The sequence below is a fragment of the Pyrus communis genome, chromosome 17 (genome assembly GCF_963583255.1).
Source record: "Pyrus communis chromosome 17, drPyrComm1.1, whole genome shotgun sequence".
NCBI lineage: Eukaryota > Viridiplantae > Streptophyta > Magnoliopsida > Rosales > Rosaceae > Pyrus > Pyrus communis.
This window is the reverse complement of record NC_084819.1, coordinates 3,525,851-3,553,612: the sequence shown is the minus strand read 5'-3', so window position 1 is coordinate 3,553,612 and position 27,762 is coordinate 3,525,851. Positions and strand designations below refer to the sequence as shown.

Below are 27,762 nucleotides of genomic sequence, written 5' to 3'. Positions count from 1 at the left end.
AACGTAAACGGGAAATTAAGAAATTGGAGAGCTTAGAAATGCGGGAAGGAAAGAAAATCGGATCAACTAGCCCCCTACTAGTTGATTTAATTTCCAATTCCTAGTTATTTGATTACGGATTTCAAGGAAAACTTGGTACTTTTTTCGATTCCATATGTATGAGTAAGAACACGAGAAAGTTAAACAGTGAAATGATTCTCATTCAGCCCCTGTTCTAGTAAACGACGGATACTCGAGAATCAAATGATTCTAATTTCTATTCCTCACAAGTAAACACGCCCTTAGTTGAATAATAAATTTCCAGATGAAACTAATGTTAAGAATGTAATCACAACTTATAATTAAACATAAACATTTCAGATTCAAGACGTCCACAATGCTTATATCTTATTTTGTCACACTTTTTTTTTTTTTTTTTTTTCACTGGCTCATCTAACGACCCACAAACAATTTGGTACCAGTACCAAAGATACAGGACTCCACATCTACATTCGCTTCTATTGGCACTCTTGTTCACTAAAGTGGGGGTTGAAGATATTCCTTTCTTCCTCCCTGTTTTCCTGGTTGCAAGCACGATTCGCCGGGCGGGCAAAATATCACTTGTCTCTTCATTTACCGGCATCATTTTCCCAAACATTGTCCCAACCACCACTAGGAGCAGGTCTCGGACCCTCAATGAAGTTCTGGTTTCCTCCGTAGGGTCCATGGGGTCCGTTGGGTCCATGCGGTCCGTTAAACCCGTTCGGACCTGGAGGATGAACCTTGGATTTTGTTTTAACTCCCAGCATCCTGAATACAAATCTAGCTAGCTCTCCGTACAATAATCCAGAACGATCAAAAAGCTGCATCAAAGTAAAGTCAAACAGTTACATAATGCACAAACAAGCTCTAAGTCTTAAAATGGTCTCAAATCTGTCATTAGTCTTCCATTCAACCCAAACGATATGAGGAATATGGCAACTTATAAACCAGAAATCCTACCGTTGACTTTTAATATCATGTACTAAAGGAAAATGGCAAGGTATTGTAAACAACACAATAGAGTTCAGGTCATACAATATAAGGATGTGCCGTGTGCAATTGAACAAGATGCAATTCTCTAAAACATATGTGTACAACAGTTGATTCCACACTGAGGGCGGATAAAGAGATGTAATGACAGATGAAAAACCTGTAGAAGTGCAGACATGAACAAATGGAATGCCTGGGTGTTCTGGTCTATGAGAATTGCAATTCGACCAAAAAAGTTAACCACACCTTGCGTCTGCAAGAATAATAAAATTTTGAATAAGTAATCACGCGGAAGTCATCAGAATCCTGAAATAACTACATCCTCTTCTTGTTCTATCAATTCCCATCCCAAAAGAGAATTGTAGATGACATGTGAGCTGGCTCCACAAAACAAGATAAATGAGAAATACATAGACTTCTCATTTTGCTGCATCTTAGCCAATTAGAAAGCTTCATAGTTAATTAAGCCTACCTAATTTATAAATGCACTCATGTTTATGCATTTTTCATCCGACCAATAGGAAACTATAAACAAGTAAAAACAGCAAATGCTTACCACCCGAAGTACTGAAATCCAAAACCCTGGATGAGATGGAGGAGGACCATATGGATCATTTGGATCTTGACCTCCATAAGGACCACCCATGCCCATTCCATAACCACCCATTGGGGCTCCTAAACTACTATTGTACATCCCACCTCCATACATTCCAGAAGAACCATAAAGCCCACCACCACCACCATACCCTCCCCTATACATGCTGTTGTTGCCATACATCCCCCCACCGTATAATCCTCCACTTCCACCATATGAACCATACATTCCAGACGTTCCAGATATTCCAGAACCGTAACCCGAGTTATAGTTCATAGTAGAACCATATCCTGGAATGGGTAAAACAAAAACTAATGTTAGAAAGCCAACAAAGTAATTTGGAAAGCCAAAATAAGGGGACGGAGAAGATCATGTTTCACTAACCTCCATAGTTGGTGCTGCTTCCATAGTTCTGCTCCCAAGGCCTTGAGGGAACCGGCCTAGCCAGAGCATTTCTATTAGCAGTGGTATTTCTATCAGAACTTGGAACAATTTCTCCAGGTTTAGCAGTTCCCGACGCCTCAACTACATCACTCGTGCTTCCAGCTGATGGGGGTTTAAAAGGTGCAGGACCAGATGAGGAACCTGCTCTCTCCCATGGTTTTGGGGGAGGACCATTAGCTGCAAAAATGAACACAATGTAACTCAATTTCCAAAGCAAAAACAATACCATGACCACCACATGAACTTAACCACAATCTGCCAAGTTAGTAAAAGTTGAAGTTACACAAACAAATGTCTTATAAAAGCCAAAAAAATTCATAGCAGAAATAAAAGAAATCATCCTAGTTTTCATCAGAATCTTGCTATCCCATAAATTTAAATCACAACTCATTGCCGATGAGTAGGGTATGTGCCATGAACGAATATATTGAAATTTTAGAACAAACTTGGTACAAAGAAGTGAGCGCCACAACGGAATAAGCGTTACATTTAACTGTGTGGTTATATGCAGCAAGGGGACAATGAGTCAAGGGGTTACCACCTAACATGAAACACAGTCCACGAGTTCTGGATAATTGGTGAACACAACTTTTAACGATAGCTTTAGCGAGAAAGATAGTTATGCACAAGCAAAGCTACATAATTTTATGCTTGGATACAATCTAGTACTCTGTTTAACAAATCAACCACGATATCAATCATTTCAATAGCTAAATCATCATTGATAACACCAAAATTCCAGTAATCAATCATCACTGTGTTAATACAATCGCTACGTCGGAAAATTAATTCACTACCACAATTAAAACCCTTAACACTAACCCAACGAGCAAAGCAGGGGAGTAATTTTCAGTCAATTACACAGAGCGATAAAATACGAACAACAGATCATCCCAAACTAGAACCCGTTCCATTTTCCTCACAATTTTTCTCGGGAAACAAACATACCCTAACCTCAAAAACAATTCCCAAACCCAGAAATTACAATCCCTAATCAACAATCAAAAACCCCAAAACTCCAATATCCCGAACAACCAATCAAAATTCCCAAAACCCTCCATACCAAACTAACAATCATACAAAAAGGCATAAGAAAAATTCAATTTTTGCTGAACCCAGAAATTAAACCGTGAAATTCAATAAGAATAACAAGAAATTAAACCGATTAGCTGCAAAATTCATGAAAAATTAGGGATTGGAACCTGAGGGCTGGGAATTCGAGTCCATCCGGAATGCAGAAACACGTCAACCGACAGAGGAGGTCGTTCCACTTTTCAAGACACCCTATCCTTCTCTCATGATTTTATTGTTATTTTCTTTTATTTTGTATTTATCTTTTTATTTATTTATTTATTTTGGCCAGCGCGATTTGTCGGCTTCTGAATTCTGTTGGGTAATGTGAAGAACGATCATATTGCAGTGTGGACCGTCAATGCTGTTGGGCCCTACGCCTATGGCGGCCTTGAATCGGTCATTGTAATTGTTTGGTGGACTTTCTCTCATTTTTACGAGGAAATTTCTTAGTTTACATTATAAATACTAATATTTGCCTAGGCATTTTAGGTGTATGAATATATTTTTTTTAGAAAATGAGGAGAGAGGGAGAGAGAGAGAGAGAGAGTAGGTGAGGGAAGTGCGAGGTTTTTGATTTCGATATTTTTTTTTTTAATATTGAAGGTATTTTAACATTGCATATAAAATTATATTATTGCCCATCATTTTTTTGTGTGATTGAAAACTAATTTGTCTTTTCACCCTCTTTTGATTGACAAATAAGATTTTATTAATTAATAGAGATAAATTATTCTAAAGTAAAGTGAATTAAGTTAGTTGATTAAGATTACGTCCTACTTATATTTCTGTCTTACATATGAATTTGAATATTTTTTATATGTTTTTCTTTGAAGTTTTTACTTGAATGTGTTGTCATGACTCGAATCTTGTTCTAATGTCAAATTGATGCAGAGAACCTCAATTAAGAAAAGATCTCTGTCGAATTTGAGTCTTGTTGAATTTATGAGTTGACGAAAGAAGACAAACCACAAATTTGATTATTTTAAATAGTAATATATAAAGACTTAAAAGTAATAAAGCAGGGAATAGGGTTTTTTAAGAAGGGAATTAAACCTAATTCTTGTAAAACAAAAAAACTAAAAGACTAAAGGGCATTTCACTTAGTACTGTAATTTAGTATTTTTCATCCTCACTTGTAAGTGAAATGTCTTAAGCTTGATTCTTGCCAAATACGAATTTGAATCACATTATAATAATTTGTCCATTATGAGATTTAGCATACTCCCCCACTCCCGTGTACCAGCAAAAAAGCGTGTTGAAATCTCCCAACTAAAAGACCAACGATCAATAACAATTTGAAGTTACCTCACTTTCAAGTTTTTGTTTTCTCCTACCACCCCACTTCATTCTTCCTCCATTCTCCAATTCTCCCATGTACTTTCACTGTATCCCTTTCACAAAACAGCACAAAAACTAAACGAAATAGTAATCCAACAAGCCCCATCACAACCGGCATCACAGCTTTTATGTCGAGACGTCAACAGAATAGCTCACACAGTATGATGTTTTGGTGAGAATCCGAAACCATTTGTCATTATCCTATATCGAAATAACAATCACATGCCATATATAGGCTTTAGTGAGAATCTAAAGTCAATACAACGATCCACATACTATCCACCGTGCAAGGTTGAAATGAAGACAACGACATCCTTCTCCTCTAGCGTCGTATCAAGTTGCCCACTCAGCTCCCAGTCGCAATCGTTCACAAGGGCTAGAACACCGGGTCTCCTGCAAGACAACCGAAGCTTCATGTTATCACAAGAGTATTATAGCCCTGTGTCAAGTTATTTGTTTTACCTATCAAAACCACTAACCGCATATTTATTACAAAATTATCAAAGCGACCGAGGAACATGTTCACTTTAAATTCAAGTCTGAAACAGATTTTAGCTTACACAGTATCCCCTTTCATAAACATTTCAGGCCTCTCCTTGATCAAATTGGTACGGATCCAAGAGAGCAAATCTTTCATGGTTAGCTGAGAAGAAGAAAACGAAAACAGTGTTGACTAATAGAAATAAATAAAAGCGACCAAATCCGCTTCAGATTTTTACTTATTCTTCTTAGCCTTAACAGAAGCTGAAGTTTACCTTTTCTGCTCCGTTTTGCAATTCAACGTTGACATTATGAATCTTTACAGAGTTGCATAGAAGCTCTAATCCTCCACTGCAGAAAGAAAACATGATTCCACGCCACATAAGGAAACAAACATAGTTTCACTCAGGTTCAAAAGGCACAAGGTAGAAAAAGGATAAGAGTGCGCACACACATACAGTTGAAATGGATTGCCATAAAAACGCAAAAGATATTGTCAAAAAGTCAAACTCAAACTCTGAATACCTTATATAAGGCATAAAAGTTAATAAAAAAAATTGATGTAAAAGTTCTCCCATGATAAGAGTTTGCCCACGATAGAAAAGGGAGACTACCAAGTGCAATACAGAAACAAGTCCGGTCAACTTTAAGAATGGCTCGTAGATAGCCATAAAGCTAATGGTGCTATACTGTCATGCTGTCCTCTTTTTATTTTTATGATGTGTCATGGTATTAGAGTATTTCATTTATGTAATGACATATGCCAATTCCCACTACAATTAAGATCTGAGAAAACCGGAAAAAAAAATTCAAATCTCTTGGAACACAAAAGAGTTGCAAACTTCTACAACATAGTGCAAAGAGACCCAAAATGGTATCGTGAATCTTGCTCTGGATGTCATGTTTTATTAATGGAAGTTTTGAATTTCATCATAGTCATGTTTACTATATGTCCAAAGCATCAAAAGTGGACAATACCTAACCCTAAAAAGGAAACATACGAAATAATTTTCATAGAAGATTGACCACCAAAGTGACATGCAAAGATATTGTTAAAAAGAAAGTGTTAAGAGTCCAAAAAAGTACAATATTCATCATGAGATAAATCCATCGCCAGAAAAGATACAATTCAATGGAATACCAAAAAAATTCTTTTCACCATTGTTCTATAGAACAGAAAAAGAAAAATGGTGGAGCTAGGTTTTTTATTTTCCCCATTCAACTGTAAATGCAAAAGCACCTTCAGTTTTACAATATCAAAGTAGCCAACCTAGCTATGAATTCAAAATCATTGACATCATAACCGCCTGCACATTCTAGTATTCTACACGAAAACAGTACAGGAACCACTGCTGAAAATCTGAAGAAGACAACATATATATAACAATGTACAATAAAAATCAAATTTTAATAAATTTTTCAAAGCTAATTAGGATAATGCTCATATTAGGTAAAACAATCTTTGAAGCAAGAACCAAGACCAATCAACAGCTCAAGAACAATAAACCATTAATAAAATTTGAAAAATAGTACACAGGGAAAATAAATTTATTACCCGAATTCAAGGGTCAGCTGCATATTGTAAAAGCTGCAGAGTTTACAGACCTATAGAACAAGAGAGTGAGAAGAAGGAATGAGAGCTCAATTTAACTGAAACATCATTCCCATGCAGGGTCAGCTTCATAAAACTCTTGTTATTCTCAGAAATTTAAATCAAAATCAAGTGCTCATGCACATTATAAAAGTGCAGCTCATGATCAAAATTCCAAAGGAACTGAAGCATGTTCACGCTATAAATTTAATACAATGAAATGCCGATGAAAAGGGTATGGTCAATAAACAAATAAAATGAAACCACATTTGGAACAAATGAGCGAGTGCCACAATGGAATAAGCATTACATTTATAACAACCCTCAACTGTATATGCAGAAAGGGGATTGGACCTGAGTCAATGGGTTACTACCTAGCATGAAAGACGGTCCACGAGTTCTGAATACTCGGTTATGCGCAAACAAAGCTAAATAATTTTCTGGTGAGATAAAAGCTAGTACTCCGTTATTAAAGGCCATCCACGCTGTCAATCATTTCAATAGCTAAATCATCAATCACAACACCAAAATTTCAGTAATCCAACATCATTCTGTTCATACAATGGCTGCGTCGGAAAATGACCTCACTACCACAATTAAAACCCTTAACACTAAGTCACTAACCCAACGAGCACAGCAGAAGAGTAATTTTTAAAAAAATTATAGATTTGTAATTCATTTCTTCAAAACCATAATTCGTTTTTCATTCTTTTTTATAATTTCTAATTTCTATGAACTTTAAAAGGGGAAATGAAAGGAAAATAAAAAAGGCTCGGTGCCGCAGTTCACAGACACCATCCTTCATGCTTTCTTCTATGTTTATATTACAGCTCGTGCTTCCTCCCAATTTCTAAGTTAATAAGTAGCTGCTAACGCACCCAATTTCAATATGTAACCCTAAATCTTAAACCCTAAACCCTAAATTGGGGATATAGGGATCGTTACATGCAACCAAACATACAGTGAGAAAATTGAGCTGTTTACCTTTTTAAGAAGGAACGGCTGAGGCTCAGAGAGAGTTAGAAGAACGAGTTCGCGACGGGAATTGAAGAACGCAGAGAGAGGGGCGAGAGCGTTTTTCTTCTGTTCGTTGGCGCCTTTGCTTTGCAACAGTGTAGTGCTGCTAATTGCTATAGGAGTGGGAAGCAGACGGTTCAACCCGTTTGGGCTAATCAATCAAACCGGCCTAAATAGTTTGGGCTTATAATAGGGAAATAAATAATCTGGGCCCAATAAGGGTTCATTGCTTAGCCTTTTCGATCGTTTGATTAAGTGATTGTGTTTACACTTTGAATTTGACTTCTAATAAAATGATTGAACGACAGAGTAAGGAACCTTTTCTCGCCCTAAGTTCTTTCTACAAAAGGCAAGGCTTTGAATGAAGTTGAAGGCGAAGGTGAAGGTCATGTTAGAAAGTGAAAGGAATTGAAAAGGTGCTTCATTGTAAGTGAAATTAAAAGGATGGCAGGAATTAAGGTGCATCTTAGAACGGATTTGAATCATTCCAATCTCCCTTCTCCCTAACAATTAACAATTTAACTCAAATGTTATCGTTTAAAAAAAAATCGAAATTTGAGTGCGTGAATAAATTGTAGTAGAAAAAAATAACTGAAATACTATGTGTTAATTAAATTACGCAATGTAAAGAAAATCAAAATATCACATTTTTGCCTATTGCCCACATGCAATGCTACATTTAGATACTTGATGGCTTTTGGTTAATGTATCGACACATTTATCACATTTTTGCCTATTGCCCACACGCAATGCTACATTTATAAAACTTCTGGGTCTAACTTACAACTATATATTATTTTAGGGTTTTAAAGAACCATACGTTAACAAATATCAAAACTGATTTCCCTCTATAATTAACTTAAATTAACAAAGTCGTAAATTGATATATTGACTAAATGATTTGATCTCACAATCCTAAAATAACTCAATCATTCAACAATCATTTTCTAAGTGAATGCATATGAATATTACCATATGAAGTCCACAAGATATTCTCATCAAGTTGCCGTGTCGACCAAGTAATCAGAGACTAATTATATACCTATAAAGACTAAAAGAAATTTAAGACGAATGATTACATACACGTATTGAATACAACGTAGGAAATTAACTAACTAAAAAAGCTTACGGTTTCAAAGAAATACCTACCAACTTCTTTTTAATGTAAAAAATATTGATATTCTAATGACAACCCTCCAAATGATCAGTTAATACTATTGAAATATTGTAGACATATGTCATATCAGAGTGCTCTATTGCTGACCATCTAATAAGTTGGTGCGACTTTATTTTCTTGTTGAAGCCCACTTGCCTTTTAGTACTACAATCCTGAGTCATTCGTTCAAGTTGAAAATTGTTTTAGCGATTTAATTATTGTTGTGAACCATTATTATTTTATTCTTTTATTTTTATAAATAATAGAATTCCAATTTGATTAAGTTTAAATCTACAAACATTTATTATCTGAATAACTATCCATTTATCTAGATGTAATATTTGTTTCACGGCTTATAGATTGATCGGTTCAAATTTAATTAAAAAAAAAAAATTGTTAGACCAACTCCAATGGTTGGGTTAAAAATCAAATTTTTTAACCTGAAAAATTTAGTTTTTAGCCCAGAAATAGATTTTCTGCTTCAACCCTTATGACCTAAAATTTTAGCCGGGATTATTGAATAATGAACTTAGGCTAATCTTTTTTTTTAAATTAACTTTAATTTTTTTTTTGTAGATTATCGTAAATTAATTTTATGAACATTTTAATCTAAAAATATTTAAATTCCGATAAATATTAAAAAATCACTAATCTTTCCCCAAAGCAAGCCTTCAATTTTTTTTAATTATTTTAGCCGTTGGATTTAAATTTGGACCATTAGAATTTTTTTTACCGTTATATTTGATTATATTCGATCTCAACGGTTGGATTCAATGTATTTTAAAATAACATTTAAAAAAAATTAAATTTGAATCTGGACCGTTGGATCAACCAACGGTCCAATAATGTCAACCATCCGATGAACAAAAGAGCCATTGGGCTCATAATTGCTTCTAATAGCTGCCCTGATAGTGGGTCCCACCCTATCGGGTGCTGAAGGCTAATGCCCGTGTGGGGCGAGTGGCGCGAGTGACCGGGCTGAGAGTGGGCTAGGAAAGGGAGAGTCCATGCATTTTTGGGCTATTTCTTGAGAGGAATTTGGCCCTCATTTGAGATTTATCTTTTAGCCAAAAGATTTGGCTTGGGTTGGGTTGAGTTTGGGGGGGGGAGGGAATAGAGGGGAAATTTGGCATTTAGCCCAGAGTTTGAGAGAGTCTAAAAAAAAAAAAAAAAAAAAAAAAAAAAAAAAAAAAAAAAAAAAAAAAAAAAAAAAAAAAAAAAAAAAAAAAAAAAAAAAAAAAAAAAACAGGGGGAATCCAACAAAAACGGTTTGTGAGTTAAATGGTGATGGAGGAGCTCCTCCTCAACGCGCTCTCTCTCTCTCCCCTCCAAAGATCTCATGCTATTCCGTAGCCTCTCTTCCTTAGGTAAGCTCTTCTCTCTCTCTCTCTCTCTGTGGATATTTACAGACACAAACTCACACACAAACATTTTGTATCAATGATCCGATCGCCGTCTGATCACCAATCAGTTCCTGGATCCAGTTCCAAATTTCAATTTTCATTTCCATTCATTGCTGCATTTTTCACCGTAAATTCTTAATCTTTTTGGTTGTGGATTGTCCTTTGGCAGTTGATTGGATTTCTGGATTGGGTATTTGAGGTTTTTCCTATTTATTTTCCCCGCTGTGTAATGGTAGTTGTGGAGGTTGAGGAGAAGAGGGAAGGAGAAGGAGAAGAAGAGGATAGGTAGTGGTTGTATTGGCGGGTTTCGGTTAACTTTGGTATTGGCATGTCTTGTGGAGGTGAAGAGGACAAGCAATGTGGTTGTGGGAAATCAGGTGCCGCCATTAATTTGCAAAGAGTTGGTTCAATTGTGCGAGAGATTAGCGACCCATGCCTCTCTCAGTCACCTATAAAGGTGGTTATAACTGTAAGATTCTCACGTTACCAATATTTGTCTTTGTGCATTTTACTTAGCTCCGTCTATGGCCTGTGAATTGTCAATCCAACTACCTTTCATGTGCGTATTTGGGTTCGTTTTAATGCTTGATTAAGTTTGAGAATATTGAATTTTGCACACATATATATGTTAACATGTTCCGTTGTCAGATAGTTTGACGTGTTATATTGTTAGACAACCTGTCTGAACTTGATCAGGTGGATTTTTTATCCAGCATATCTGTTATAGTTTAGATTCTCGTTAGAGAACATTTTTAGATATATGTATATACATTGTATGTGTGTGTGTGTGCGCGCGCGAGTGAGCGCAGGTGGGGTATTATTTAATTAGGTAAGGAGTCAAGGAGTTTCCAAAAAAGTTGTCAAATACAACCGTATAATGCCATGCCTTTTTCTGGTGAATCAAGCTCATATAACATATTAGGATTTGGTTTATGACTGATGTGAGATTGTGCATTCCACCACATTTTTTTTGGAGCATAACATGCACCCAATGTCTAAAATATCGGCATCAGTGGAAATATCGATATGCAAATTTGTGCAAATATCGATATCGGTTGCCTTTGACCGAAATGATAGAAATTTGCTCAAAAATGCCAAAATTTAAAATCAAACTCGAGAGAATGTCATGTGAAACCACAATATGTATGAATCAAGAATTAATGATTCAATACTATGTAAAAAAATAAGTATGTGATGTGTGAGAATGACAACTTCCTTCTAATGACAAGAATAAAGTAAAGGATATAATGGATAAAATTATACATAACGTAATTGAAACTTTCATCGTGAAAGCAACACAAGTCTTATTAAATTAAACTAATACCATAAAGAAAAAAACTAATCCATAAAGAATGCATAGGCTCATGTAGTTAAAACTGATATCTTAATCTTTCATTTTGACTAGGCCTTCCAACGTAGTACTTTCCCATTGCACCAATGCCGACACAAACTTCTCGACACCTAATTCTAAATCCTTAACAGCTTTAAGCCTTAACATATCGTTCTCCTCCAACCAGGCTCTCAGCAAACCAAACAATGAATCGAGACATGAACAAACCCAAAACAAGAGAGCAAGCATCATGTTTAAAAGCTCAACATTTGAGAACATTCAATAACATGCTTTGTACCCAAAACCTCAAGTTTTAAGTTTTAACAATTGGCTTCGTGCCTTGATATCAAAATTACCAGTTGCAACATACTAGAGTCACAAAGATAGAATCTTGAAATAATACTGAATGTAAAATTGAAGAAGGCAGAACCTCAATTCACTAAGACATTTTGTCGAACAGATTACGTGCAAGAGTGCACTAGACAACTGTGTCCAATTCGGCGCTTGATCTTGAAACCCCATATGGTATAGATGAAAACCCAAAAATAATTCAACTCTATAATCACAGATTACGTGCGCCTAGTGAATGGCATCGTGCCTACAACTTCAAACGAATCTCGAAATATATCACCGAGAAGGACTGAAACCATAACCTTGCTGAAAGCCTGAAACCCATCAAAATAGTTGATCTGCCAAACTTTTCCAAACCTCTGCTACACTAGAAATCAGCAAGTTGAATTCACGGAACAGATTGAAAACTCAATCTTCAAGTAAGCAAATGATACCAAAAGAAAACGTGAAAAAGAAACAAAGAAGAAAATGAATCAACCACCAATCTGCATATTCTCTGCCAAAATTTCTGCACTGATATAAACAATTTCAAAGAAATTTATTGATTTCCCGAAAGATATGGGGTGAAGTTTTCACCCCCAGTTTCCATATCTTTCCCTGATTTTTCGATATTTCCACAAAAGTATCAACCATATCGAAGAAATTTCCAACGCTGCATGCACCAATGTCATTATTAAATCAAGGGAACTCTACTTGTACCTTGTTGGTAGGTTAATCCTCCAGTCCAGTAGTCACAGACTACGTCTTAATCTTCTGGTAGTTTGGGTTTTGTTGGACAAGGACGAGGGCATTGGAAGTGATATTAGAGTCACAAATAAACTACTTCAGATCTTTCTATTAGTTTGGGCCTTTGGAACAAGGGTGAGGGAGTTACGTATGATATAGTAGAGTCATGGCTAGGCTGGAACATTTTGTGACTGACCATTAGTTGACCACCATAACGTAGGGTGGAACAATTTGTGAAGAGTGGACCACTAATCGACCTCCATGTAATGAAATTACCATAATGAGTTTTCTTTTGTTCATTGTTGTATTGTTATGGAGCATTGATGTTTTATGTCCCAATGATTCAGGTGAACAAAATGCTTAAGCCGGAGAAGTGGCAGGCAACATTTGATAGCGATGGGAAGAATTTTGGTTTTCAGAAGGCACTCAAATTAATAGCATTGGGGGTATGTTGTTTTACCATGGAATATAATATGTGTCTAATAGGTAGCGAGTTTCTTCTAACATTTCAATTGAATTTTCTATAAATTAAAGGTCTGTTTATGTTATATTTTATGACTAATTTGTTTTACAAATAGTAGGATCATGATTGGGGTTATAAATACATCATTATTAGGGTTGCAGATGACCTCTATTTGCAACATCCCTAATCCTTTCACTTGATTTCATCGCCTTTAGAAATGTGGTAAACGTGTTTGAAGAGAAGTTGCACGTATTTGTTTATTTGGTACAACTTGTACTATCAACTGTGAATAGGCATGGAATTTCTGGTGTACATTCTCTCATTTAAAACCGAAAAAAAAAAAAACTCTCATTTCACTATGGCATAAACGTTAACTATTCAGGTGGTATTCTGTTGGCATTTTCAGTAATCATTGTCTGGTTTACTGTGTTGATTTGTTTGTGAAAGCTAACTTTGTTTTATACGTGTTTGTTTCAAGAATGTTGAGTCATTTTGTGATTTTAAAGTATTGAGATTCCTGTGTTAAAGATGGCTAATGTAACATTTTAACTTATGATTACAATGAATTTTGTGCTGCATTATAGGGTGTCGATCCATCTATAAGACCAGAAGTCTGGGAATTTTTACTTGGTTGTTATGCTCTGGGTAGCACTGAAGAGTCTCGGCGGCAGTTGCGGACAGCCCGGAGGTCTAGTTCTTTCTTCTTAGTTCTTAGTGTTCTTGTTTTGTTTAATTTTATACTTTTTTAAATCTCTTGTACCACTGGGAAAGTGATCACTTATTCCAGTCCTCATCTTCATTCACTGGCCTTCATGTGGTCAATGATGGGTCAATTTGACGTCATGTATGCAGGGCATGTAGTACCTTTCCATTCACTTTAGTCAAAAGATAAGGACAATGCAAAGTCGGTTTTTCTTTGGTCTGAAGGGAAATGCCCCAACCTTTCTAGACTCATTTTGCTCCATAACGTGACTGGTTATATGGCTTGTCATGCATATCACCCAAGCTCGACCTTTGATATGTTGCTTGTGCTATTAAACTAGATGGCAAACCAGGTCTCATCTCATCTAGCCATGGTGTAAGTTAGTCTGTAAAATAAATTCTGGAGTAGATTTATCCTTAGTGTAGACAGGGATTAAGAATGAAAATAAATCAGAAGCCGTAATTCAGCTTTTATTCCCCTTTTACACATTAAAATGCACCATGAACTTTTCTTTTCAGTAAAGAATTTTATTTTATTTATTTATTTTTTGAATTAGTAAGTGCAATTGAAGTACAATCTGTTGGATTTGTTTGTACTCATCATCTTCATTATGCATGCAGGGAACGTTACAGTGACCTGATTAAGCAGTGCCAAATGATCCATTCAAGCATTGGAACTGGTTCACTTGCTTATGTTGTTGGGTCCAAGGTTATGGATGTGAGGGCACCGTCTAAAGAGGAGGATGGGAGGGAAGCTAAAGTTGAACATAGACAAACTTCTTTTGATAATACTAACAAAGTAGAGAATTATTGTGATAGGAATAATAATTGTACAGATACATCATATGCATGCCAACAAGAGAGTTCTAGCGATTCGGTTGACCTTGTCAGTCTGAGGGAGAGCACAGATAGTGTAGCATATGATTCTTCTTCTTTCATACGTACTTCAGGGCCACATGACTGCAGCTCCCCAAAGCTAGGGAGCGAAGCAGATGAAACAAAACATGTACCACAAAGTTATTTTGACTTTCCTCCTTTACCTGTTGCTGATTTGTTTGGAAAGTGTGAAGAAGATAAAAAAGAAGGTGGAGTGCACGATGATAAAGTTTCTCTGCAACATAAGTCCAGGTCGAAAAAGGACAGCATGCACAGTTTTCAAGTCAATAACAATGTAGACTTAGTTATTGAATCAAACTGCTCACCATCCAAGAAAGTTTCATGTGTCATTAACTCTGAAATTGAATTGGTTTCTACTGATGCCCATCAATCGGTGACGCAGCTGAATAATATGGGTAACAAGACAGAAATGGTAAACGGGTTGAAAATATCGGATGTACCAGAAACAGAATTTAGAAATACAATCATGTCTCAAGGAGGGGCTGTGAATGAAGACAGGGTATCTGAATGGCTTTGGACTCTCCACCGAATAGGTAAGTTTTCCTTTCTTACTTATTCTTACTTGTATTTACGTACTTCTATATGGAGGCGGGAAATTTACTCGTTCTCATCCATGGATATTTTTAAAGAATTGTTTTAAGTTGACTAAATCTACCTTTTTCAGTTGTTGATGTGGTAAGAACAGATAGTCATCTTGAATTCTACGAGGATGCTAAAAATTTAGCTAGGATGTCAGATATTCTTGCTGTTTATGCATGGGTGGATCCAGCTACGGGATATTGTCAAGGTTGTTTTTGTTATTAGTTTGTTTTCTTAAGGCTCTTTTCTGTCACCACATAATTTCTCTCTAACAGTAAAATCTTAAGCTACCAACTTATCTCAAAAGCTGCAGACGTAAGTTTGACTTGAAAGGAAATTTGTTATTTTAGGTATGAGTGACTTGCTGTCTCCATTTGTGGTTCTCTTTGAGGATGATGCTGATGCATTTTGGTGCTTTGAGATGCTTCTAAGAAGAATGGTATTCTAAACTTTACATATAAATTGAGCTTGATAGTTCTATACTCCATCACTTACATTTTCTTTTCAAAACCTTCTTTCAGCGTGAAAATTTCCAAATGGAAGGACCGACTGGGGTAATGAAGCAGTTGCAAGGATTGTGGAATATCTTGGAACTCACAGACAGGGAAATGTTTTCACACCTGTCACACATAGGTGCTGAAAGCCTGCATTTTGCATTCCGGATGCTGCTTGTTCTCTTTCGTCGGGAGTTGTCTTTTAATGATGCTCTTTGTATGTGGGAGGTTTGTGCTCTTCAGTTGCTCTCTCATGCTTGATATGGTTGACTACCCAAAGAATTGATGAAAATTTGGGCCACATAGCCTGCATTGACAGTTACAAAATGGATGAGCTATGGTATTGGTTAGATGCAAATATTAATTTGTGTGACCTTGCCATACTTCATACAGTAAATGATGGCTTGCTGCTTCTTTTGCTGTGTGACTTTTCCTGAATTATTTGACGTCAAAGGGGCATATTTCATAATATTGGTTTTAGGGTTATAAGCGCATTTCCTTGTATTGTAGTACGTATGATGAGCTTGGTGTTATAAAAATTACAAATGGGAAAGAAACTTAGCCTATGGAGTTAGGAGTTTGGAGAGTAAGCTCTAAGCATGTCTATAATGTTGTTTTTATTTTTTATTATCCTTTGTTTCTTTTGGCCGGAATGTATATGATAAGTTAGAATGAGATATTTTCTACTACATATTTACTTCATAAACTGCAGCGTGTATTTGTATAGTTTTAACTTGTCAGTATGTTAAATGCAGATGATGTGGGCCGCTGATTTTCAAGAATCCTTGGCTTACAATTTAGATGACAACTGTCTGGAAGCCTTGGTAGTACAACTTCCGAGTGATTCTGAAGCAGAATTGAGGGTTGAAACTGCTGAGAGTGGTGGTCATACAAAGAGCGGATCACATTCAAATAGTGGCAATCTAGAATGCTCCGTGTCTGACACTGGAATGAAGTCTGGATCAGCCTATAATTTTTGCGGGTTGACAAGGAATTTTTGGTCAAGGAATGACCGGATGCACATCTGCTCTGTGGTCTCATCAACAAGGAATGGAGATGATGAATTACCGGTCTTCTGTGTTGCAGCAATCCTCATCATGAACCGTCAGAAAATTATTCGCGAGACGCGTTCAATTGATGATATGATAAAGGTAGGTGCTGCTATCCCTTAATTATTCAATTTCTCTGTTTGTTTTCAGCCTGTCAATGGTTACTTTTCTGGTGACCTGGGATATAACATTTTGGGTCAGATTTTCTGCACTTTTGTTTTTCGGATAAAACACAACAGTTTTTATATTTTAATATTTTTTATACAACAATATTGGGCGGTGGGGAATTGGCCTAAGCCACACAATGGGCTGCCATAATTTGGTATGGAAGTCGCCTTTCATGGGAGTTGAACCATAGACCTCCCACTTAGAGGAATACCACTATACCAAAGTGCTAGTGGCAACACAACCTTTGTTTAAGACTGGAAAAAAGTATTAAGTAGAATGGATGAGAAGCTCGTAAAATCTAAGATGCACCTTCAAACTAAGGGCTCAAATCAAATTTAAGTTTAAATTACCCTAATTCAAGATAAATAATATTAAAGGCATATCTTTTTACTTCCTTGGAATGAATGTCTAAAGAAAATTCATTCCCACTTGTCATCACTGAAACCAATTGCTCATTTCAACTGAGCTATCCACATAAGAGCTAATATTGCACAAAAGTGACTGCCTTGTTAGCAGCCGTTAAATGATTTTGGTTGAGGTTATGTTACTTGTAAATAGATCTACTTGAGAGGTCTTAGCTAGTTTTGCTAGATGGTGGATTTCTTATCCAATATTTTGTAATTCATGTTATTTTTTAATAGAGTGTTATCGTTCTTCTCAAAAAAGAAAACGAAAAGAAAGTGACTGCCTTGTTGTCATTCCCAAAAGGAATACCTTTCCACCAACAGGAAATAGAAATGTAAAGGACACCCCTCACCACTCCAAACACATCCAATAGCCGCGACCAAGTTTGCATTGTGAACACAAGTGCAGAATGATACAGATTTAAAAAGTCAAAGTTGTATAAGCGTCAAATGATATTGATTGAAAATGTTGGATTAGCACCCGGGGAGTATATGTATTAATTTTTTGGGAGTATGTGTGTTTTCATAGAGGCCTGTAATGATATGGGGTATCCTAAAGTCAAAGCTGCGCAAGTGTTGCTATTAATTATGTGTGTGTGTAATATCAAGGGACAATTACTGTTTTTTTGTTTGGGGGGGTTGTGGGGTTGGGGGGGGGGGGGGGGGGGGGGGGTGTTGGACACAGCTAATAGTATTACAATCATTATTTGACACTATTCATTGCTCCGCAGACTTTCAATGATAAGTTGCTGAAAATCAATGTGAAAAGATGCATCCGCTCAGCGGTCAAGCTTCGGAAGAAATATTTCTACAAGGTTAGATCTTTTGATTTACTATTTCCCTCTAACAATTAGTGAGTGAGTTAGACTACTGGTAGTTCTCTGTAAATTTTGAAGGGAATTTTCTCACCATTCTCTAAATTAAGAAATAAATCATGGGATAGCACTACACATTGCTAGCGTGTCCCCTTTCTGTTATTCGTGAAGTTTCTCTATTTGCAATCTAAAATCCAATGTGCGTGTCTATATATGGGGGGAACTCATAAACAGGGATCTCTTTCGATTAGAAGCAAAAGGGCTTGCATGAGGGGGCCAACCCTCATTGTGCTATTTCCCTATTCACAAATCATCATGGAATAATATCCAAATGGAAAACCATTTAGTTATTTAAATTGTTAAGCGATTTTCGGTTTACCTAAATTTTTGCAAAGAGTTTTCTTAAATTGTGGACATAAAACATAGGCGGTTAGGATCCTTGGACAACATTGTGGGGTGACCCCAACAATCGGATCCCTTTTGCTTTTTAGGAAAAAGGGACTTTTTCAAGGAGGGGACCATACATATACATATTACATACGTGCATATAGAGGTAGTCTCTTTTGTGGACGTCCACTTTAGATAATGTCCACAGGTGCAACTTTCAAGCATCCAACAAGGTGTTGTGATTAGGTCTACACATGATTATATGTGCATAATTATGATGCACTGCAAGTCTGCTCGTATAATTTGGAAAAGTTAGAAAATTAATATAATACAATGGAAGGCACCATTTTTAATGCACTAGAGTGATTGTGGACGAAAAAGTAAAGAAAATAAGTAATAAACAAAGAATGAGACAAAAACACAGGTGGCCAATAATAGAAATGTACAGAGACTTTCCATTTCTGCGTATGGAACTACCATTTTGTTGCCTGAAACTGTGGATATTGCTTTGTGGATGCTTTTCCTGAAACTTCTGTTTGAACCAGCTTATCAGGAGAAACAGCCCTGCAGCTCGGAATGGTGACTAGGCTTTCTTCATTCCCAGATAGTATCATGCTTGAAGCACACTCTGATCTAATTATAGTCATAAGTTCAAGCTGATGTGCCATTGAGGTTTGCAGATTGGTCCAGTTATTTGCCCTTACGTTGTCTCCTTCACATTTTTTTGCAAGGTAATTATCATGTACTTCTCTTTGCTTTCATTTGTATGGAAACCCCGCAATCGTTTCAGTTTGATCTGATTTGGAAATGTTCCCAGATGAGTGCTTTCTCTTTTCCTGTTCCTAGTTTTGGTACATTGCATAACATTCAATCAAATGATAATTATTTTTTGTCTGAAAATCATGATGTGTTATTTTATATTATTTGTCGATGGGGTTAATGACAAAGTGAATCCGTATTTATGTTTTAGCAGAGTGGAATCTAGATTTATTTTTAGGACCTTTCAATTTAATAGTAATTATTTGCTTATATACTATAGGAAGGTAATATTGGACTGCCTATTAAAAGGACCTGTTGTAATTGGATTTTTGTTGGGCATTTTGTTTGAGCTTACGTAGTTTGGTCTACATCCCTTCTCTCCTGCCAATTCTACCACTCTTCTTATTCTTGAACTGGTTGGTCACATGCAGATATAAGTATCTTATCTTTTGATCTTTCTTTCCGATCAAATGGGATCTTCTTGTACGTTTGATGCTTTGCTTTTGCATTGTGGTCATTTTTCTGGCCACATGAGGAAAAAATTTAATTAGGTGAAGATATAATGAGGATAAAACATAAGGGACAGTGAGCGGCACAATCATACCGGTCGTGAATTTTTATAAATGGGTTGAAGTTTTAGTTTAGAAATATAGGACACGTTTGGTTTAGCAATAAAGGACAGGTTTAGTTTAGAAATAAAGGAAACTTAGTTTGAAGCTTTTAGTTTCACAACATACGGTGGAGAACCTGAACATGATACCGTGCTATTATAAATGGGTTGATCATATGGGTCTGGTTAAGGTTGACCATTTTTCGAATTGAACTGTAAATTGCACGCCACGAAAACAATCTGTTAACACGAATTGTCACCCTTAATTACACCAGTTTCGTGCCTGACCATAAATTTTGATATCTCTATGGAAAGGCAATGAGCAAAGGGAGATATTTGGTTCCCCAGCAGATATTCTATTCAAAATATTTGCTAGATTTCTAGTTACAAACTTGTTCCTAAAATCTGTCGGCTCTGGACTCCATAACTGTTTCCCTTTCTCCTTAATTGTCTATATTTTTCTTTTTTAACTTTCGAGCGGGTCGATATTAACAAATTTACGGTGTTACTCCTGAAATGATTTTCAGGAGCTCTATGCTTCCAGTTAGTATTTGCCAGAGCTTATATTGTTCTCTTCCTTATCTTGAAGCCAGCAGCGACATTGCAAAGTTGGAAGAGGTTTCTCTGTTTTCGTGCTTGGAGTTCTGATTGCTTAAGCTTTGATGGATACCTGTTACAGGTTTGGAAAACATGATTTTTTTTTTTATTAATCTTGTAATCTTCGTTACTTAATGACGCTTACACTTCCAAGAGTCTGTTTAGTTTTCGTTATATGTTGTGGAGTTGAGGATGTGAAAACTTGGAAGGAGAGTTTTGTTTGACGGTTATACAAAATATCGTATGCTGAGAGTTACTTGAGTCACAATCTAAGAAACTTTGTTAGATAATTTTATTTATGAATTGGAAATGTACTTTTCTTTAGGTCATTACCCAAATTATTCCTCCTTAACCAACACAAAACACCACCACCGAGATGACCGCATTTCCCTTCCCGAATCTCTCGACGGTTCACACTGCTACTCGCCATCTACTTCTTGTTTGGAACTCGGCAATTTTTGCGTATCTCGCCCTGGTTTCCTGTCAAAACCTGGTACTCTCCCATCCGGTACATAGACATAGCGAATGCCTTTCGAAAGTCTTCAAAACCGGCAGCAAACTCTTGAGTGATCTCCTTAGTGTCATTGCTATACAGTAACTGTTGATCGATTCCAAGTACGGCTTTGTGCGATAGAACTCTGGAGTAGTAGGTTTGTGTGAATCTGTAGTTGGCACCGAATTGCGGGTTTAGGTACACCAGAGGGTCGGTCTGTCCCTTTTTCGTTCTCGGCGGGCAGCTCTTTCTCAGATCCTTTAAGAGTGAAGGGTCCATGCTTGGGTCTGGCTTTTTGGTGCCATTGAAATTGTACAGCCGATCAAGAATGTAGCGACAATGTGTTCTCCCCATTGAATGTGCACCTGAAACCAATTGAAATGCATTTTAGTTTGAGAAACCAATGATCCCACATCTAAGTTACACTTGCGATAATCTAATTTTCCGTTTTAGGGGCCGTTTGTTTTTGGTTATTAGTGAAATTGAAAACTGAAAACGAAATGGTTTTTAATGAAACGGCGATTTAGTTTCGATTTTGGATGGTGGTGTTACCTAGGAGGGTTGCCATATCCAGTACGTTCAAGCCTCTAGAATTGAAGTATTTTAGGGCATCCTCCCACGTGATGGAGGGTGAGGGAAGATCCACTGATGACCTGGTTGATGTCAGACCGTCTCTTCTTCCTGTCAGAACAGGATAAGATGGTGCGCCATCCTGTTGATATATAAATAAATACATGGATAATTATTACTATTTTTAAATAATAACAATATAAATTTTGGGTGCAAATAGTAGTTTTTCCTGAGAATCATCAATTTTTGTTTAATGGTACGTAGCACTGAGGGTTACGAAAAACGATTAACAATTAGAAATCAAATCTAACGATTAAAATACTAATAACGCTGAGTACTACATATATTCAAGCCGGACCAAAAGATTGTATATAGTAGAATTCAGATCCTCTGCGAATCTAGAAGTCTGGAGGCGAGATATAGAGAAATCGGGATTATTCATGAGAGGGAGAGAGAGATATGAACCCTTAATTTGTGTGATGTGAGCTAATTAATTGGAACCATAAGATTAAAATAAGTTATTCGAAGTTTAGAATATGTCTCCTCGATATTCTAAGAGGATCTCAATTCATTTATAGTTTGAGAATATGGTACCAAATGAACGGCATCCCTAGTGGCGAGGTTGAGAATGTCGGCGCAAGAGACGACACCGGGGCACCGCTGCTCGAGGACGGTTTTGATCTTGTCAATGACAACAAAAGCTCCAAGCCCGTAATTTTGTGGTGCAGTTTTTTCTGAGTCTTCACCATCAAGGAGGATTGATGCATCACAACCCTGCATTTCCATATGTATAAAAATATAAACAAAACAAAACAAAACAAAACAAAACAAAACAAAACAAAACAAAATAAAAAATAAAAAAAAACCAGAGAAATTTAAATGATTTGTTATTTCATCATATAGCTTAAATAGAAATACGTTTTACTGAAAAAAAAAGTTGTACACTACGTGCTAAAATTTCTTTTTACTGAGCTCTCTTTTGAGTCATAAAATGTAGGTTCGCTTAATTTAATGTCCAAAATATATGTTTTTTACCTCAATTGAAATTTTCGAAAGAAATATTCATGGTTATATTCACACACAAAAAAAAAAAAAAAAAAAAGGAGGGTAAATTTATTGTTAAAAAAAAAAGGAAATGGAGAATTTATCCTTCAGCGTGTTATATAATTTAGGATAATGCTAGAGAGACCAAATTTTTAAACTAACAAACTAAATGGTATGTAACCAGTAGAAAATAAGAACGTTAATCAACACTTAAACATCCACATCATTAAATTTACAAAATATGATTTAAAAATTTGATTTTGATAGCATTACCCTATGTTTTATTCGCTACCACAATGAGGTGGATATTCTAACAAAAAAAAAGTAGTCAATCAGATACTCACTAACAAATTCTCTCTTACTACATTTCAAGTTTAAACTCTCTTTATTTCCTCTCTTTATTTCTCTTCATTAACTTACATAATAAAAATAAAAGTAAGATAATTACTAGAAAAAAAAACATAATAAAAAAGCCAACACACACTCAAATCACAATTTACTAAGGTAGTTAAACAATGTTAGAAATTTATCGTGTTATATTTTAGTAATTACCTTGCCTTCGAGTCAGGAGGGCCTAGAATATTTTATACAAGTAGTTCGTGGGGAAGTTGAGTGATTGTTGACTAGGGAATGATATATTAATATTATATTGTTTTCTTTGCGCTACTTCAATGAAAATGCTAGGGAGAAGATCTACTTAAATCATATTTAGTGAATGGTATCTCTAGCATTACGTCAAACTAAATTGATCCAATCTGTGATAGAACGAATAGGAGGTGGTAGACAGTAGAAACAAAATACGTACCGTTACAAAGCAATCTGAGTAGACCAACCGGAGGAGCTTGGGAGTGATGCTTTTATCCCTTTTCCAAAACAACTCCACTTGGTGCCGGATATAAACCTCTGCATCATCACAAGTATTGTGAATTTTGTAGTAATGCCAAGTCAACTTCGGCCTTGGCACTGTCGAACCATCTGCACTTACAAACCCTAGACAGAAGCTCACTGCAACTAAACAAAAAAATGGGAGCACGAGAAGCACAAATCTCATCTGGCTTCTCATCGTCTTTAATCTGCTGTTTCTCTCCCACCAAAAAAACCCTCGTTTCAGGAAATAGTTCCGATCGAGTACTAGCTCTTCTGCATGCACTGAGACTTGTACTGTTTCAGAAACCCTAAGGGGGTTTATATACATGAACTTTTCAGGGTTCTGTGGTTCGTACACATGGAGTGACCGACAATGCCAAGTTGGATATGTAATTTTGTGTACATTATTCTAATTATTTATTATTTAAGGGCCTTGGGGTGGTATAGCTATAAGATGTTGGTGACTTAGATCCCAGTCTTACGGCACCGTGTGACGGAAGTGCGGGGGAAAATAGGCTGTTCACATGCACCAAGGGCAAGGGCTGGCTTCAATAACCTTCTTACACGCTATCTTGTCCGTGATAACCGAGCTAAATAATATCGTAGTTACAAAGGAACATGGACCAATTTAGAGAGAAATTTTTCAGTGTGTTGAAAAAACGGACGTATACAACAAGTGTTATAATACAAGTTGTTGTAGGTTTTTTTATTTTATTTTATTTATTTATATTATCAATTTCCCCCCTAAACTTGTGACCCTTGGCCAATTTTCCCCCTGAACTTTAATTTTGGCCAATTTCCCCCCTCAACTCTCATAATTAGTCAATTCCCCCCCTGAACTTTAATTTGGCCAATTTCCCCCCTCAACTCTCAAAATTAGTCAATTTGCACCCTACTGTTATTTTTTTTTTTTTTTTAAATTTTCCATCTATTCTTTTCTTAATTTTCAATCTTTCTAATAGCTTCCAACAAAGTACTAAAATTAACATAAACTCACCTGCATAATATAGGGTAAAATGTACAAAAACATAATACAATTAGTATGTGACATGGGTTGATTATAAGAAAAAGTTATGAATCGGGTTTAAAGCATGTAGAAGAAGAAATAATAACAAAAAGAAATAATAATCCTAAACTCATGGATCAAACCTATTTCAATAAAATGGGTTATTCTTAATAAGGAGTCGAAAATTATGAATAGACTAGCCGTTTTTTTACTAAAGCTCGATTCTCCGCAATTTACTTGAACTTAGCTTTCACTTTTATAAAGAAAATTGTATTCACATACAAAAATTTACACATCAATCCTTTTTGTTATCAAGTTTGTATAGTCAAAAAACAAATAAAATTACTCCATACTGATTTATTATGACTAATAATACTATCTATGATAAATTGTAAAATTCTAAATTTTAATCTATTTGTAATAGGATAAAGATATAGGAACATGATTAACATACATCTTATTTAGTTTCTTACACACACTTGTTTAATTATGATCAAATTAAAAATTTAACAGTAGGGTGCAAATTGACTAATTTTGAGAGTTGAGGGGGGAAATTGGCTAAATTAAAGTTGAGGGGGGAAATTGACTAATTATGAGAGTTGAGGGGGGAAATTGGCCAAAATTAAAGTTCAGGGGGGAAATTGGCCAAGGGTCACAAGTTTAGGGGGGAAATTGATAATATACCCTATTTATTTTTAAGTATCCAACAATTTGTATTATAACATTTGATGTACTAAGTCATTTTTCCAGCACATTGAAAAATTCCTCCAATTTAACGATGCATGCGAGCTCAGCCTAGGTTTTAGGGTTTGAAATCTAATCTTATTACCAAGACAAATTCTGTGATCCCATAAATTTTTAGAATCCCAGGTTCATAAATTATACGATTAGATCGATGTCCCTGGTACTCGATGCATATACCAGCTGTTAACATTTGATATGTGCAAGTATTGGTTGATGAAGTTACCAAGTTAGTAGTAATTGACTGATTGAATTTTGAGTCGATCACTAGCTTGTGACAGATTAGTTTATTACCTTCAGATTAGGTTAATAACTTTGTAAACAGAAAAATGTTTCGAGCTACTTTTGCCAAGCATTGTAAAAAAAAATAAAAAAATAAACTAATGAAAAGTGTTTGAAAACTTTGAGTTTTAACGATAAAGTCAAAATAAAGGATAAAGTGAATAGTACCATGGTTGATTTTTAGTGTAAAAATATGATTTTTCGTTAAAGTAAACAGTACCGCAGACTTTTCGTTATAACTTAAATAAAAAATGAATTTGATTATTGGAAAGTGCTTTTAGCCCTTTCTGTTCAACGAATGCACTTTTGACTGTATTTAGCAGAAAATATTTAAAAGGTCTTATAATGGCCCATAAAAGTGTTTTAAAAGTGAATTTTCATTAACCATTTGAATTCTCATTAAAATCTTACGTGTACACTTACAATAAAAGCACGCTTAACAGAAACACTTACGAGAATTATAGGTAGTTAAGGAGGTTTATGATTTATGTAAAGAAAAAAAAGTTCATAAGTGCTATATAGGCTTTAGTTATTCGACATGCTGGATATGGCTGAAGGTATGGCGACTCATTAGTTCATAACCATTATTTTTTTAATATTTATTTATTTTTAAATCATGCTTATTTGAAGAATATTGAAGGTTTTTGAAGACATTTTCCTAAGGCATGAACAAGCTTTGCTAAGACTATATATTCAATCATCTTGATATATAACACTCTCCTTTCAATAAGCGATCCCTCAATCTACATCGTATTTCAATGACCTAAGCGTCTATCTTTTAGATCTTTATTCAAAAATTACTTCTACAAAAAATCACCCAAATTCGATATCATTTGAACGTTGAATTAAATGGTAGTGATATTAGTGTTTATCTAAAAAATCCTATTGGTCCATTTTCTTCACTACAATGATAGGTCTTAGTGATTTTGGATTGCGGGCAATTTTTTGCAAGGATAATCTTTGACTGACACACTAAAATATAAACAGTTATAATTATTAAAAGGTTTTTTTAACCAAAATGGTTCCTGAGATTTGCATAACTCCTCACTTTAGTCCTTAAGATTTGAAATTAATAGAAGTGGTCCCTGAGTTTGTCCACCATCAATCATTTTGGTATTTTCTTGAAAAATCTTTATTAAATAAAGATATAATGACAAAATACCCTCAATTTTTGTCAAATTATTTTGGCCAATTATTTATTAAATTGAGGGTATTTTTGTCATTTGGTCCTTTATTTTTTAAGGAATGATCAAAATGATTGATGATGAACAAACTCAATGACCACTTTTATTGATTTCAAATCTCAGGGACCAAAGTGTGAGTTATGCAAATCTCAATAACCATTTTGACTAAAAAATCTTATTAAAAAAAGTTAAAGAATGAAATCACAAGGTGTCTCTCAACTAAAGTTACTTAAAGATGCTCCAATAGAATGAGACTAATATATAAACATATACTACTCTAACATTATTCTATATATAATATATCATATATAATATGCATGCATATCTGCCAAAGGCCAATGATATAACTTACCTATGTAATTGTTGACTGGCAAAAAGTGAAGTCTGGTGTGCACATGTATCCGACGACATATCTTTTTATCGTTCTTGGCAATCGCGTGCTAAAAGTAGACCACAGTTTGTGTTCTCGTGTTATTAAACTCTGAAACTTGAAGCTAATTTATCGGCATCAACAGCATATCAGCACTTTTGACCGTCCATTTAACATGAGCTGAGCCCCATAGAAACCTTCTAATTTTATTGCTAATTCTGGGGTCGGTCTTGAGATATTTGGGGTCGGAAGCGACGCCGACAACAAGAAGGAGCCCTAGCTATATATGCCTCATTCTATACGAGAAGAAAAGGAATAGGATCCTCTCCTGAGCAAATGCTCGGGATCTTCATGATCAACCAACACGGACCGTTGGATTTTGATCAAACGGCTACAATTATTATAACTTTTAAAATGATCCCTTGTTTGTAACCGTTGGATCAAAATTCAACGGTCCGTGTTGGTTGGTCATGAGGATCCCGAACATTTGCTCAGGAGAGGATCCTATTCCAGAAGAAAAGACTGAGGTCGGTAGGATGACTCAAATCTAGAGGCCTGCAAGGTCGCCAACTTCCTCATCCGGAGAGAGACCGATACCTCCCTTATTTGCATCCTAAAACCCTATATGTTAGACGAAAGGCCTGACAGTGTTACCAAAAAGGATCAGTGCTTTGCATTGTGACAAGTTTTAGGAATTAATATTTACATATTTTTTGTTCAACGACTAATTGCGTTGATTGTTATAAACTTCACAATTTTGTTACT

General features: G+C 35.7%; 4 protein-coding genes across 7 annotated transcripts; 1 reads left to right on the top strand and 3 right to left on the bottom strand.

Moving 5' to 3' along the window:
• Window positions 1-285: 285 nt before the first annotated feature.
• LOC137722318 (peroxisomal membrane protein 13) lies at window positions 286-3,409 on the bottom strand. Its single transcript, XM_068461286.1, has 5 exons — window positions 3,253-3,409; window positions 1,991-2,227; window positions 1,568-1,896; window positions 1,172-1,264; window positions 286-842 (listed from the first exon to the last, which is right to left on the bottom strand). Exons 1-5 carry the CDS (start codon window positions 3,275-3,277, stop codon window positions 609-611), a joined length of 918 nt encoding a protein of 305 aa, XP_068317387.1. The 5' UTR covers window positions 3,278-3,409; the 3' UTR covers window positions 286-608.
• A 1,141-nt stretch (window positions 3,410-4,550) lies between these two features.
• LOC137723308 (ubiquitin-related modifier 1 homolog 2) lies at window positions 4,551-7,661 on the bottom strand. Its single transcript, XM_068462472.1, has 5 exons — window positions 7,518-7,661; window positions 6,498-6,547; window positions 5,218-5,293; window positions 5,023-5,105; window positions 4,551-4,855 (listed from the first exon to the last, which is right to left on the bottom strand). The coding sequence occupies exons 2-5, from the start codon at window positions 6,518-6,520 to the stop codon at window positions 4,738-4,740; spliced, it is 300 nt and encodes a 99-aa protein (XP_068318573.1). The 5' UTR covers window positions 6,521-6,547; window positions 7,518-7,661; the 3' UTR covers window positions 4,551-4,737.
• Window positions 7,662-9,952: 2,291 nt separating this feature from the next.
• Window positions 9,953-20,690, top strand: LOC137723306 (rab GTPase-activating protein 22). Of its 4 annotated transcripts, none has more exons than XM_068462470.1 (12): window positions 9,953-10,073; window positions 10,279-10,566; window positions 12,864-12,962; window positions 13,564-13,667; window positions 14,303-15,111; window positions 15,243-15,365; window positions 15,508-15,596; window positions 15,679-15,879; window positions 16,407-16,802; window positions 18,004-18,087; window positions 19,020-19,205; window positions 20,433-20,690. In XM_068462470.1, exons 2-11 carry the CDS (start codon window positions 10,438-10,440, stop codon window positions 19,059-19,061), a joined length of 2,076 nt encoding a protein of 691 aa, XP_068318571.1. In that variant the 5' UTR covers window positions 9,953-10,073; window positions 10,279-10,437; the 3' UTR covers window positions 19,062-19,205; window positions 20,433-20,690. The 4 variants fall into 4 exon arrangements, with proteins under 4 accessions (XP_068318571.1, XP_068318570.1, XP_068318567.1 ...); XM_068462469.1 differs by having other exon boundaries at window positions 10,279-10,578; window positions 20,440-20,690; XM_068462466.1 differs by having other exon boundaries at window positions 10,279-10,578.
• A 164-nt stretch (window positions 20,691-20,854) lies between these two features.
• On the bottom strand, window positions 20,855-23,610 carry LOC137723307 (probable peroxidase 26). Its single transcript, XM_068462471.1, has 4 exons — window positions 23,353-23,610; window positions 22,098-22,277; window positions 21,486-21,645; window positions 20,855-21,298 (listed from the first exon to the last, which is right to left on the bottom strand). The coding sequence occupies exons 1-4, from the start codon at window positions 23,608-23,610 to the stop codon at window positions 20,871-20,873; spliced, it is 1,026 nt and encodes a 341-aa protein (XP_068318572.1). The 3' UTR covers window positions 20,855-20,870.
• Between the last annotated feature and the right edge of the window lie 4,152 nt (window positions 23,611-27,762).